General features: G+C 44.0%; 1 protein-coding gene across 16 annotated transcripts in view; it reads right to left on the minus strand.

Annotated features, from left to right (window-relative positions):
- The window catches only part of plekha6 (pleckstrin homology domain containing, family A member 6), a 70058-nt gene that overhangs the window by 10076 nt on the left and 45517 nt on the right, over nt 1–14465 (minus strand). For 13 of the 16 annotated variants that reach the window (XR_013909354.1, XM_080302181.1, XM_080302182.1 and 10 more), the window contains 3 exons: nt 14101–14247; nt 13828–13958; nt 2967–3115 (listed from right to left, as the gene is read on the minus strand). Coding sequence is in view for 14 of the 16 variants with exons in the window: in XM_080302181.1 (XP_080158307.1) it covers nt 2967–3115; nt 13828–13958; nt 14101–14247 (427 nt within the window). In the remaining 2 variants the exon portion in view is untranslated. Of the gene's footprint in view, nt 1–2966; nt 3116–12233; nt 12718–13276; nt 13478–13827; nt 13959–14100; nt 14248–14465 lie in introns of those variants that run through there. The other 3 variants (XR_013909355.1, XM_080302177.1, XM_080302180.1) reach the window with 3 other exon arrangements.

A 14465-nucleotide genomic window follows, 5' to 3' on the forward strand; every position in this document is an offset into this window, starting at 1 on the left:
GTCTGGCCCATTGCTACGGGCCATTCAATCCCTATACAACCGTTGCAAGAGCTTGGTTCACATTGCCGGCAATAAGTCGGACTCGTTCCAGGTGGGTGATGGGCTCCGCCAGGGCTGCCCTTTGTCTCCGGTTCTGTTCATAATTTTTATGGACAGGATTTCTAGGCGCAGCCAAGTGGCGGAGGGCTTTCGCTTTGGTGGCCTCAGAATCTCATCTCTGCTTTTTGTGGATGATGTGGTTCTGTTGGCTTCATCGGGTGAGGGCCTCCAGCTCGCACTGGAACGGTTTGCAGCCGAGTGTGAAGCAGCGGGAATGAGGATCAGCACCTCCAAATCTGAGGCCATGGTTCTCAGCCGGAAAAGGGTGGAGTGCCCACTCCGGGTCGGGGATGAGTTTCTGCCTCAAGTGTCTCGGGGTCTTGTTCGCGAGTGATGGGAGAAGGGAGCCGGAGATCGACAGACGGATTGGGGCTGCAGCTGCAGTAATGCGGACGCTGCACCGGTCCATTGTGGTGAAGAGGGAGCTGAGTGTAAAAGTGAAGCTCTCAATTTACCGGTTGATCTACGTCCCTACCCTCACCTATGGCCACGAGCTGTGGGTAGTGACCAAAAGAACGAGATCGCGGATACAAGCGGCAGAAATGAGCTTTCTCCGAAGGGTGGCTGGCCTCTCCCTTAGAGATAGGGTGAGAAGTTCGGCCATCCGGGAGGGGCTCAGAGTAGAGCCGCTGCTGCTCCACATCGAAAGGAGCCTGCTGCTCCACATCGAAAGGAGCAGGATGCCTCCTGGGCGCTTCCTGGGTGAGGTGTTCCAGGCATGTCCCACCAGGAGGAGGCCCCGGGGCAGACCCAGGACACGCTGGAGCGATTATATCTCTCGGCTGGCCTGGGAATGCCTTGGTGTTCCCCCGGATAAGTTGGAGGAGGTGGCTGGGGAGAGGGAGGTCTGGGCCTCTCGGCTGCTGCCCCTGCGACCCGGCCTCGGATAAAGCAGATGAAGATGGATGGATGGATGAAGCTGATAGTAATATATATATATATATATATATATATATATATATATATATTAGGGGTGCAACAATACTCGTATCGATATTGAACCGTTCGATACAGTGCTTTCGGTTCGGTACGCATATGTATTGAACAATACAACATTTTAAATTTATTTGATCAACTTTCCTTCTGACGATGCTGTCTGTGTTGAGCGCTCAGTGGATCTGTGCTCGACAGTGCAGCCTAGGCGGAGTAGTCAAACGCAGATTCACTGAGCGCAGAGCAAGCTAGCGAGACAGAAGTTAAGCTCTCTAATATGGCAAATTGAACCTCCCCCACCCTAATTCAGATCTGGCGTTTGGAACTATTTTGGTTTTCATGTGAAGTATGACACTGAAGGTAAGCGCGTTGTGGACAAAAGTAAAACAGTATGTTGGATGTGCCACGCAATGCTCAATTGGTGGGAACTAGTGCGTTAGCGCAGTTAGTTCGTTAACGTGTTGATGCCGTCCAGCCCCACGCACAGGGCGATCCGCGGTAGCTCGTTAACGGAGATTTGCCGTGTTGTGACGTTAACGTCATTTCAGATTAACGCTGACAGCACTAGTGGGAACACAATGAATATGACTGCACATTTACTCCAACATCATCCTAGTGCAAAGACAAGTGGAAGCAGACAAAAACAACAAGCACGCATGCTACAAACTTTACCAGAGTCATTTAGACAGCCGTTAGCACACGATTCTCCTTATGGGGACCTGATATGTTTAATATGCTGCTGAGAGTATACCCCAGAAGAAGCGTATAGTATAGCTTTTATTTTGAAAAGAGCCATTTCTCTGTAATAAACTCTCTTTTCCAAAGAGGAGTGATTCCTCGATCAGATAGATTAATTTTTTTATTACTTTGTTGTTTCAGCAACATTACATTTAAAAACTGTACTTTTGAGTTAAAATACATATATATATAATTTTAATAAATGACAAATTAAAAAGGCATGAACATTTTTTTTTGTATCGAAAAAATATCGAACCGTGACACCAAAGTATCGAACTGAACCGTAAATTTTGTGTATCGTTGCACCCCTAATATATATATATATATATATATATATATATATATATATATATATATATATATATATATATATATATATATGACTCATCCAGGCTACAGAAACTGATCAGGAAGGCTGGCTCTGTGGTTGGCATGAAGCTGGACACTCTGGTGACAGTGGCAGAGAAAAGGACACTAAAAAAACTGCTGGACAATTATGGACAATGCTGGGCATCCTCTGCACACGGCCATAAACAACCAGAAGAGTCTGTTCAGTGACAGGTTGCTTCTCCCAAAGACAAGAACCAACAGACTTAAAAACTCCTTTGTCCCACACGCCGTCAGACTGTTTAACGCCTCTCTGGAGGGGAGAGGGAGGGGGAAAAGGAGGACAAAGGAGGGGGGAACAACTAAGCTGTAGTGCCTCTTCACTTCACTGTGCAATACTTTTGTTAATAGTCAACGGTGCAATAGACCTCAATACTTTAAATGTGCAATTCACTTGTATTTTTATTTTTATTCGTATTTATTCTATTTATCCCCTTCGTATATTTTATTTATATATGTCTCTGTATTTATATATGTGTGTGTGCGTATATGTATTGTAACTTCTGTCGGTGCTGTGCCTTTGGAAACCGAATTTCCCAGACGAACCCACCCGAGGGATTAATAAAGTTTTATCTTATCTTATCTTTTATTCATATATATATATATATATATATATATATATATATATATATATATATATATATATATATATATATAAGTTCATGCACATAAAAGCAGCTACCAGTCAGGGCTTTAAAACACAGAGAGCAATTGTGCCACTGTGGTCCTGTCTATGTCATGACTTAGTTTTGAAAGAGTGTGGTGGACTCAGGTGCCATGTGATGCTGCCATGTGGTGAGAGTGTTCACCAGAGAGAAGGCGACTACGACGAGAGGCCTCAGCAGCCAGAGCACAGGAGATCTCAATACGCTTCTCTTGCTCCTGCAACTGCTGCTGGGAGCTGGCTGGAGCTCCACCTTCCACTGGGCCGTCCAGAAGGGGAACCATATTCTGCAGACTGACAGGAAGTACATGAATGTGATAACATTCATAAAAATTAAAATCTCTCAATATATATATTTAGTAAATTTATAAATACCCGCACGGAAAAATATTAGAAAAAATGGATACAAAACCCTCAATTTCTTAATAACATTTAACTTTTCACTAATGAATTACACAGCGTTGAGAAATACATTTCATTACAGTACGTGTTTTTTCTGAAAATGCTGTACCTGAGTTAAGGAAGTCATTCCACCACTGTTCATTTCTTCATTGTCATGTACCAACACAATTTAGAGCAGCTATCTAAACTATACTGCCACACAGGTAAGCTATCACATTAATAGTCCCCACTGTGTCCAATATTGTGAATTTTGTTGTGAGCTAGAGCATCCACCCCAAGTGGAGCTCTCTGATCGTGCAGCGAGTAAAATAGGGGACACTGAGCATTCTCCCTGGATGCATAAACGTCCACGGTCGCCTGACCGAATCGCAGCCAGATCTGCTTCCCTACCTCCGCGTGAAGCTTCCAGTCCCCATACAGCGGGTTGCCCCTGGAGAGAAGATCTGCTCCAAAGTTCAAGATCCCCGGCACGTGAGTTGCTCTCAGTGACAGCAGGTGGACACTGCTCCAGACTATCAGTCTGTGTGCCAGCATGTGTAACTTGGGGGACCCCAGACCCCCCTGTCTGTTGATGTAGGCCACAACGGTGGAATTGTCCGACCTCACTAAAACATGATGACCTCTCAGCCAAGGGAGAAAGTGTTTTAGTGACAGGTGAACCACCAGCAGTTCCAGACAGTTTCTGTGGGCGGAGCGCATGTGAGGGCCCCATTCCCCATTCACTGTTCTGCCCTCGTGGGTGGCCCCCCAGCCGGAAAGAGAGGCATCTGTGGAAATCACCTTCCTGGCTGAAACTGCCCCCATGGCAACGCCCTGAGACAAGAAACCTGGCCTCTTCCACTCGTGGAGAGCGAGTGAACAGTCTGCAGAGACTCTCACGCGACGGTGGCCGTCTCGGTGAGGGTCCAGTCCCCGCGAGCCCACCCAGCGCTGAAAGCCTCTCATGTGCAGGCGTCCCAGTGGTATCGCCACTAGAGAAGAAGCCATCAGACCGAGCAGCCTCTGGCACTGTTTGAGGGTCACTGTGTTGCCTCTGCGAAACAGTGCAAGGGATGACTGTATGGCCGCCGTTCTCTCCGGGGACAGAAAAGCCCTCACCCGAAGGGAGTCTAGGCTGAGCCCTATGAAAGTAATGCATTGAGTTGGCGTCAATGTGCTCTTTTCCACGTTTATCTGGAAACCCAAACTCTCCAGATGGTGTATGAGAGCATTTGTGTGACAAGTCGCTCCCTGGCGGGTTGGGGCTGCCACCAGCCAATCGTCGATGTACGTGGCCACCCGAATGCCCTTTTTCCTGAGCGGGGCCACTGCTGCCTCGGTGCATTTCACAAACACCCTTGGGCTCAGTGAGAGACCAAAAGGCAGGACTACAAACTCGTATGCCATCCCCTGGAAAGCAAATCTCAGATACCTTCGGTGTGGGGGATATATGGGGATGTGGAAATAAGCATCCCTCAGGTCGATTGATGTGAACCAGTCGCCCGCTCGTACAAACCGTAGCAGCGAGGCGTGCGTCAACATCCTGAACTTGTATGTCCTCAAATGCCGGTTCAGGGCACAGAGATCCAGAATGGCTCTCATCCCCCTCCCCCCCCTTCTTTGGCACAAGGAAATACCTTGAATAAAATCTGCTGTGCATTTCCTCGGGAGGGACAACTCTTATAGCTCCTTTGTCTCTCAAGGTGGAAATTTCCTCCAGGAGAAAACTGGCAGACTCGCCCGGAGCACGAGAGTAAATAATTTCTTTGAATTGTGGTGGAGCGACACTGAATTGCAGCCTGTAGCCCTTTTTCAATGTCCTCAGCACCCATGCTGACTGAGTGCAGGTGGCCCAGCTCTTCATGTGGAGAGACAGGCGAGCGAGGTGACGGGCTCATCTGCATCATCACAGCCGTGGAAACGCGAGTCTCCACGGGCTGCGTTATGGCAGACGGTGCTCCGTTTTTCAGCATGTTTGATTTTTTCATGTGTTTTGCAACACTCGACAGCGCCGCCCTTGGCAAACTGCCTGGATGCACGTGTCGGGGCTTTTTTAATACAGAATGCATGAGAGAAGTGCTCGTGAAACAACACTGCGAACTTTGGCTCTCTTTCCCTCTGGCGGGTCCGGTGACAGGAACGCCGGCCCGAGTTAAGCACTCTGTGTGGAACATGTCCCGTTGAACTTGCTCTGGAACGGAGCTGGGAGGCGGGAGGGTGGCCCATGAAGGGGGGAAACTGGGTTCGCTCCCGCCTAGAAGAGAGGCTGTCAGGCCGGCCGCTTCTTCCTCCTCACGATCGCGGCAGCGGGGTGAGGAGGAGGGGCCGCTTGAGGTCTGGCCTGGGGAGATTGCTTCCGAGTCCATGGATTCTTAGGGGCCCCGGCAGCCTGGGGGGCTGCCTGCGTCTTAGGCACTTTGGGAATCCTGAAAGCGGGGACCGGGCGAGACGCTGCCTGCGCGAATGACTGGCGCGGCGCTGCTGGGGTGGCGTGCTGGGCCCTCCTCGGCAGGCAGAGTTTCAGAGCCTCATCATCTTTCTTTTTCTCCTCACATCTCTTCTGCATGGATGTAACAGCCGCACCGAAGAGACCGTGAGGGACGACAGGGGTGTCGAGGAGTTCCTCTTTTTCCTTAGTCATCAGGTTGGTGAGCGTGCTCGCTCCTGAAGAACCATGAGGCCCATGGCTCTCCCAGTAGCCTGTATGGCTACCTTGTGGAGGCGGAGGACGTGGTCAGTTATAACACAGATTTCTTCCCACACTGTGGTATCTGTGTTAGCTGTCATGTCCTCTTCTAGCTCAGCTTGGTAAGCCATTAGCATAGAAGAGGCATTGTGGGCTCTTACTGACAGAGCCGCTGCCTTGTAGCACTTATCTGTAAGGCTAGACTGGAAGCGGTCTGTTTTGGGAGGGAGAGATGGGGCCGATGAGGACAGAGACGTCTTCGGGTGAAGATGGCTCGCCACCAACGGCTCCACTTGTGGCATCCGGCGGAGGCCGATAGACTCCATCCCCTCACAATCCAGCAGGGAGCTCCCCACGATGGGGTGTTTCTCGCTGTAAGGTTTTGCTTTCCACGTCACCGCTATCTCATCGAGTAGCTCAGGGAAAACAGGCAACACATGCTTCCCCGTCTTTTTCGCCTTCGGCAATTTCTTACCGTCAAAACGAGACTTTACAACCTCTGTTTGAATGGCGGGCCACGGGATGTTGAGCCTAGCGGCTGCGCGCTTGCACATGTCCTGCATGTCGAGATCCAGGGGAGACGACGGTGTCGGTCTTTCAACCTCGCCGGTAGCCGAGGGCTTTGCAGCCCAGCTGATGCTAGCCAAGGAGGTGGAATCTTCCTCCTCGCTGTCGTTAGACAGCAGGAGCTCCGAGTCAGCCGACTCATCTCCGTCCTCGTTAGCATCTCCTCCCCAGGTGACTCCAGCGTCGCGGAAAAACGGTCGCGATGGGCTGAGGGTCTGCCTCTGCCCAGCTTGGCCCTGGCGTTGCGGCCAAATCATCGGGCATCTCAGTTTCTCCTTGCGCCGCAGCAGCCTCACACAGCAAAGGGTCGCCGCCCGACAGGTTAGCCTGGCGAGCTAGCTTGCAGCGGAGTAGTTTGCGTGGGAAAGCCGCACAGTGGATACAGTCGTGTGCAGGTGTCAAGGCAGCCTGAGCGTGAGATAAGCCCAGGCATGCCGCAGACACGGGGTGTGTATCCCAGGCAGAAATCTTCTTGCCGTCGTAGCCATGGTTAGCTAGAGGGTCGCGCACGTTAGTGAGACTGACACTGAGTGCGGAGAATATTGCTATTCCTCGCTAACATGGGGTGAAAAGTGTTGCTACTTTTCTACAGGTATTGCTACCTAATGTGTAAAACTGCTAGCGTCGAAGGGTATTGCTACCTGATGGTGAAGCTAGGGGTACCTTTATTAGCAAAGTGTTGCTACTTCGCTTTCGGAAAGTATTGCTACTTCGCTGGGTGAAAGTATTGCTACTTGGCACCCGCACTAGCCACAGAACAGTATTGCTACTGCTTGTATGCTAGTGGACAACTGAAAAGCTGGGAACAAAGCGCCCGGCGACCAAGTTGTTCACTCGAATCTGTGGACAGTTTAGCTTTAGCACCCAATAGCACAGTTGTCTACAGGCTTCTGTGAGAAGCGAGAAGAGGTTTTTCAATGACATCTGACGCTATGTCAGCCTATTATATAGGGAGGCACTGGCCCCTCCTGACATGGGCGTCACCTAGCCAGCCTGTAAGGGCTGGCGTAATGGTATTTGAGCTTCTGATGAGGTCACGCAGGAAGCGTTCCCATAGTGAGACACGAAACGAATGCTATGAAAGAGAACTCACAAATGCATTCCTTAAAGCAGATAATTCATGAACTGGACAGGAAATGGGGTGTTACTAATTTAAAAGGGTCATCATTTAGCCTGGCGAAATAGTTTGCTGCTTTTTAAGAAAGCCCTCCATAAAGCTAGAACATCTTACTATTCATCACTGATTGAAGAAAATAAGAACAACCCCAGGTTTCTCTTCAGCACTGTAGCCAGGCTGACAAAAAGTCAGAGCACTGTTGAGCCAACCATCCCTTAAACGTTAACTAGTAATGACTTCAGGAACTTCTTAGAGGAAAAATCATTGATAACCACAGCCATATTATAGCTTTTATACTCTGGAGTGGACCGTACTTCAGAATCTTGTTAATGCTACTGAGGAGGAGGACATTTCTATTTGCTCAACAAATTTGAGGAAACACACAAACTGTTTGTGTGCAGTTTGTTGCATGTTTGATCTGCTAGCTAAACTTCTAAGGGAGAATGCAGAAAAAGAGCTAACTACACACAAAGATGGAGAAAGATGGATAGGACAGTGGAGGACGAAGAGAGGCTAAGAAAGGTTATATAAAGGTAACGATGTCACGGATCTGGGTCAGTGTTGACCCAGCATTTTGAGTTTTTTATATTTTGGTCTATTTTTGCATTATGGATTATTTTCTGATGTTCTGGTGCTTTGTTTATTATTATTATTATTATTATTATTATTATTATTATTATTATAGATCTGTTTCAGTTATTCTTGGTGAGGTATCAGTTCTTAGGTTTTGCGTTCTCATGTGTATTGCAGTTTCTGTTCAGTGTCTAGTCTGTCTCTGTGTCGTGTCTGCATCTTTGTTTAGTGGTTTCTTGTTTCCTGTCTCATTGTGAAAGTCTTTGTCTTATGTTAGTGTGTGCAGCTTAGCTCCCCCGTCTCGTTAGCCCTGATCTCCCCCAGCTGTGTCTCCCTTCTGTTACCCATTCCCTGATTACCACCCTGTGTTGTCCTCAACCCAGTGTCTCGTCGTACCCTCAGATTATGCCTGTGTGTTTTTTGGTTTCTGTGTTCACGTCACTTCACGTTTGGTTTTCATGTCAGCAATAAAGCTGAGGTTTTGATTTACAATTCTGTGTTCGAGTCCTGCGCTTGGATCCTCCTCTCCGCCTGCCCGCACACAGAGCCCTGACAAACGATTGCTCAGTGATACTTGATAAACTGCAAATTTAAAGCTTTTTTTGTAATGTCACATTCATTAGAATTAGAATTTAGACTGGAATAACATTCTCATGTACTAAAATAATAATAATAATAATAATAATAATAATAATAATAATAATAATTATTATTATTATTATTATTATTATTATTATTTTAGCACAAGGTTTAGTTTAAGTTTGCACAAAAATAGCTGACAGAATTGTTCATTAAGGAGCTACTTTTTACTTTCTTACTTTGAGTACATTTCAGAGCCTGTACTTTCTCACTTTTACTCGAGTAAAGAAGTTGCTTCACTACTTTAAATTTCACTGGAGTGTTTTCTTTTTTGTGAAAGTCTGTCATTTTGCCACCCCTCACAGTTTGTACTGACAAGTATGCTTAGTTATGTGTCAGTTTCATTTCATTGTATACAGTAAATCCTAGTCTGATAAATTGAGTCAATGTAAAAGAGTCACACTGTTAAAACTGAAAGGTTTCCCTTTTCAGCTTTTGTATTGTCAGTTTGGGTTCCTTAATGGATATTGTATTTATTTTAGGTACATTGCTTTATATGTTTTTAGACCTGGGACATAGTAATTCTTCAAATTTTGGGGTATATAAAGTATTCCTTATTCTTACAAATATCATGGTTCTGGGTCCTTTTGACCCAGCATTTTATGTTTTTATGACCTGTTGTATTATGGTTTATGATTCTTTGTGGTATCCTGAGTTTATTCTGTGTTAACCTTTGTACTTTGTGTCTCCCTCTGTGCATCGGTGTTTATTTAATTGTGTGAGTGCTTGACCCTTGTTTCCCCTCCTTGTGTTCAGTGTTGGGAAGGTTACTTTTAAAATGTATTCCACTACAGATTACAGATTGCATGCCCCAAAATGTATTTTGTAAGGTATTCTGTTACGTTACGTTCTGTTACACGCGTATATAAAACAGGTCTGCGGCTCCCAACCATAGTAAAGGGACCTCTGGCTAATACATCGGGTTTGTGTCAGGCTCTTAGCCAAAAACTAGCTTTACTTTGTTCTCTGGGTCACTTTGCTAGCGAGAGACAGAGAGAGGCGTAGAAAGGCTGCTTCAACGGAGCTTATTGTTTCGGAGGAAAACACGAACACAGCGTACAGTCGAGTCTTAATAGCTTACTTACAGCTGGGCTACACTGCCCATGAGGCTACATTCTTTAGGGCTATGCCTGTCACACTCTGCCTATTGCCTTCAAATTAAATAATTTTTTGAACAATAATTTTTTAAAATATTTCTTTATGTCATTATGCGGACCGCAAGTAGAGCTGTCATAGGCCGTGGGATTGAGACACAGGCTTTAGAGCCTCTTGATGTGAGTTTTGATTGGGTTTCCACCGGCGTGGAATTACCAAAAATAGAGAGAGCATAGCCTAACATATGAAACAGTAAAAGATCGCTGTGTAATACATTTATTTCAACAACGTAACTGTATTCTAAATACCACCTTTTTAAATGGTAACTGTAACGGAATACAGTTACCCATATTTTGTATTTTAAATACATAATGCCGGTACATGTAATCTGTGACTCCCCAACACTGGTTGTGTTTTATTTCATCATGTTTCCCCAGCCCAGTCTGTGCTCTCCCCCATGCTCCTCTGTGTTCTCTCTCCCCCTCTGTGTACTTCCTGTTTTACTTTGATAGTCTCCCGTCAGTGTACGTCATGTTGTGTTTGCCTGTCTCGTTATGATTATTTGTCTCAGCTGTGTTCCCCGTGTGCTCCCACGTCACTTGTTATCTTTCTCTATATTGTGTCCACGTCTCCCTCATGCTGTGTGCGTTTCACTCTATGATTCTCCGTGACTTTTGTTTATATTATCCCAGTGTAGTATTGTATGCTTTTTCCCTTGAGTCAGCAATAAAACTGCTTTTTGAGTTTGCATTTTTGCCTCTGTGAAGTCTGCTTTTGGGTCCGATATCCTGCCTGCCACTCAGCGACTCGTGACAACAAATTGTTTTTCTAACCACAGTTCTCTTTTGAATATCATCTATGGGCAGAAATCTGTGCCATCAGAAACTGAATTTGAATAAGTTGAATTTGAATTGCTCAGATTGAATCTGAATTGTAACTTGAATAAATGCTTTTGAAAACTGAATTTGAATTAGTCTAATTTGAAATTGAATTTATGGTTTGAAAATGATGATCACTAAATTGAAATTGAATTTATATTTTGAAAATGAATTGATTTGCTTTGAAACTGCATTTTATCCTTTAAAAATTCAGCTCTCGAATAATTTCAGTTTCACTTCTCACCATTCAGTTTCAGTTCTACAATTCAATTTCAGTTCCAACATTCAGTTTTTTGGAACTTACATCCGGTTCCGGTTCAAGCGCAGATTAATAGAACTACGTTTTACTAGCGGACCGAAAGTGTTACTGACGGGAATCTACAGCATGTTGAGCTGAATTAAGACTTCAGAAGTCATTCGTCATGTCGAATGACCAGCGGATAAACTCTCAGGTTGGTAATAAATGTATTACATGTATAAGAACAAGCGTTATGTTAACAAATGATAGCCATAAGGTAACTTTTGTGCTTATTGTAGCTGCTAGCTAAAAACGCTAATTTAGCGTAGTTTGCCCTGAATTCAGCTTTGACAAACAAATATGATCGACTGTTTCTAGTAGAATTCCAAAGTTGTCATCTTGTACCCTCTCAGAGTACCCCCTCTGTATGCTTGCAGAGACCCCTACAGTTAGGGAAACATGTAAAACGGTGCCCAAACCTTTGTATTTTAGCTTTATTTATGTCTTACACAGCATCCCAACTCTTTAGCTAACTTAATAACTTTAGCTAAAGTGAATAGTTAGTCTAATTCATTAGTGCAGCATTACTGGATCATCTCTGTTTGAAGTGATATAATATGATATACAACTATCACTGAAACGGCAAACTTTGTAAATAAGCAAACAACACTTCTCATTCTCTAAACGTTTGGCCACAGCTGTAGATTACACTATCAGTGCTTGTTCACTCTTGACAATAATTACATTTCTAAATTCTCTTTGTGCATTTACAGGTAAACAATATCTAATATTTTATCTAAATGACTGCTTTGTCTTTTAAAAAGGGTGAAGAGCCTGAGGCCGGTGACAGTCCAGTTCTACTCTAAGTACATCCTTACAGTGGATCTCAGGACAAGGCCACATTCTTGTCCTGCCAGAAGAGAAGAGAAACTTCAGAGTCTTCATGCAGTTCAACCACACCTGTCATATTCCGTATGACAGGGGTCTCAAACTCCAGTCCTCGAGGGCCGGTGTCATGCAACTTTTCCATGCCCTCGAGGACTGGAGTTTGAGACACCTGCCGTATGGTGTTCATGCTGTTTTCTACCACACAGTTACAGCATGTCTGACTGCCTGTTCAGCATATGCAAAAATATATGATGAGTTTAAGCATGTGATGACTAAGGCCTTCCATTATGGTGTTTGTCATCACATGTCACAGACATCTGGATGATCATTTGGAATAAACAAAAAACTTGTTACTTCATCTTTTATCTTTATTATTATTATTGTTCTTATTTTACACTTTTCATTGTTAGGCATTAGGTTTATTTGTAGTAGTCCTTTCCAACGTCTTTCCCTCTTCCATGTTACTGTGTCAGCTTGTCAGGATCTATTTGGGTTTGGAAGTGGAACAGAAATTAAAGAAATCCAAAGTGCCATTAAAACCAGGAGACATTCTTATATTTCAGAAGAAGGGATTAATTCAAAAGAAATGACCTCAATGCCATATTTTATTTAGGAACCCGAGAGAGCACTTTGCAAAATAACACATTCTTATAATTTCACCCTCAGATGAGCCAAGCTACAACTGTCAGGGAAGGTGGTGTAGGCACAGAGCATATGAGAGTGGTTAAGTTAATGTCTCTTGTCTAGATGAAGGCACAATACGGATCAATGGCAAGGCGTAGAGATTCAGTATCTTCAGTCTTCAGTGGACACTCCATTTCTGGCACAAAACACCTGTAAAAGATGGTCGATTTAGGAGGTGACCCGACAACTTCAGCCTGTCAAACATATTAATGGAGCAGTATGCTTTAAAAAAAAAAAAAAAAAAAATCAAATTAAGCATGCATTCAGTACCCTAAGAATTATTATGGTAGTTAAACACAGTGATAGTTGTATATCACTTCAAACAGAGGTGATCCAGTAATGCTGCACTAATGAATTAGACTAACTATTCACTTTAGCTAAAGTTATCAAGTTAGCTACAGAGTTGGGATGCTGTGCAAGACATAAATAAAGCTAAAATACAAAGGTTTGGACACTGTTTTGCATGTTTCCCTACTGTAGGGGTCTCTGCAAGCATACAGAGGGGGTACTCTGAGAGGGTACAAGATGACAACTTTGGAATTCTACTAGAAACAGTCGATCATATTTGTTTGTCAAAGCTGAATTCAGGGCAAACTACGCTAAATTAACGTTTTTAGCTAACAGCTACAATAAGCACAAAAGTTACCTTACGGCTATCATTTGTTAACATGACGCTTGTTCTTATACATGTAATACATTTATTACCAACCTGAGAGTTTATCCGCTGGTCATTCGACATGACGAATGACTTCTGAAGTCTTAATTCAGCTCAACATGCTGTAGATTCCCGTCAGTAACACTTTCGGTCCGCTAGTAAAACGTAGTTCTATTAATCTGTGCTTGAACCGGAACCGGATGTAAGTTCCAAAAAACTGAATTTTGGAACTGAAATTGAATTGTAGAACTGAAACTGAATGGTGAGAAGTGAAACTGAAATTATTCGAGAGCTGAATTTTTAAAGGATAAAATTCAGTTTCAAAGCAAATCAATTCATTTTCAAAATATAAATTCAATTTCAATTTAGACTAATTCAAATTCAGTTTTCAAAAGCATTTATTCAAGTTACAATTCAGATTCAATCTGAGCAATTCAAATTCAAATTGAACTTATTCAAATTCAGTTTCTGATGGCACAGATTTCTGCCCATAATCATCTCCTTTTATTATAAATGAAGAGGTAAAAGATGTTACAAATTTAAAATGTGTACAGCTTTAAATAAACAGACTTTTGCTAGAAATTTAAAGGAAGTTAAAACTGTACTTTGATTTGGCAATAAGGGTCTTGATTCGTTCTAGCTTCTTCTGCTTCTCCTTCTGCTCCTCTGGGCTCAAGAGAGTGTTATTCTCCACATCCAGGTAGCGTTCAGGGATCAGAACCTTGTCAGGAGCCATCTTTTATAACAAGAAAGAAAAAAATCTCTTTTATCTTTGTCTTTTATGATTTTGGACACAAAGGTAAGCTATTATGATTCTATTGTGAACATACCTGCCTTAAAATAGCCACAAAGTTAATAAATGATTCAACTTATTTCACCTCTTTGCTGATGTTGTAATGCTCTGGTTCAATCTGTAAACGTCTCAGACGAGCAATTTCTTCCTCTGGTGACTCTTGCCCCTGTCCTCGAACTGCCTTCTCTAAGTCTTTGATGTCAATCTCATGAGCTGTCAGCCGCCTACGGACCTGTGAATACAAACACAAACTAGATAGGACACACAGGCAGATACAATCAAATCATCAGCTAGCTAAAATGCGTATACCCTAGTCATACAACTTTGGCCTATCTCAATCACTGGTTTTATATTTGTAAATATTGGCAATGTTTTTCAGTGGATTATCTTACCCACCTGGAAGTACCAGAAATGCAAACAGGTGGACAATACGCATGGTACATGGACTGG

Source organism: Astatotilapia calliptera, chromosome 5 (genome assembly GCF_964374335.1).
Source record: "Astatotilapia calliptera chromosome 5, fAstCal68.1, whole genome shotgun sequence".
NCBI classification, from domain to species: domain Eukaryota; kingdom Metazoa; phylum Chordata; class Actinopteri; order Cichliformes; family Cichlidae; genus Astatotilapia; species Astatotilapia calliptera.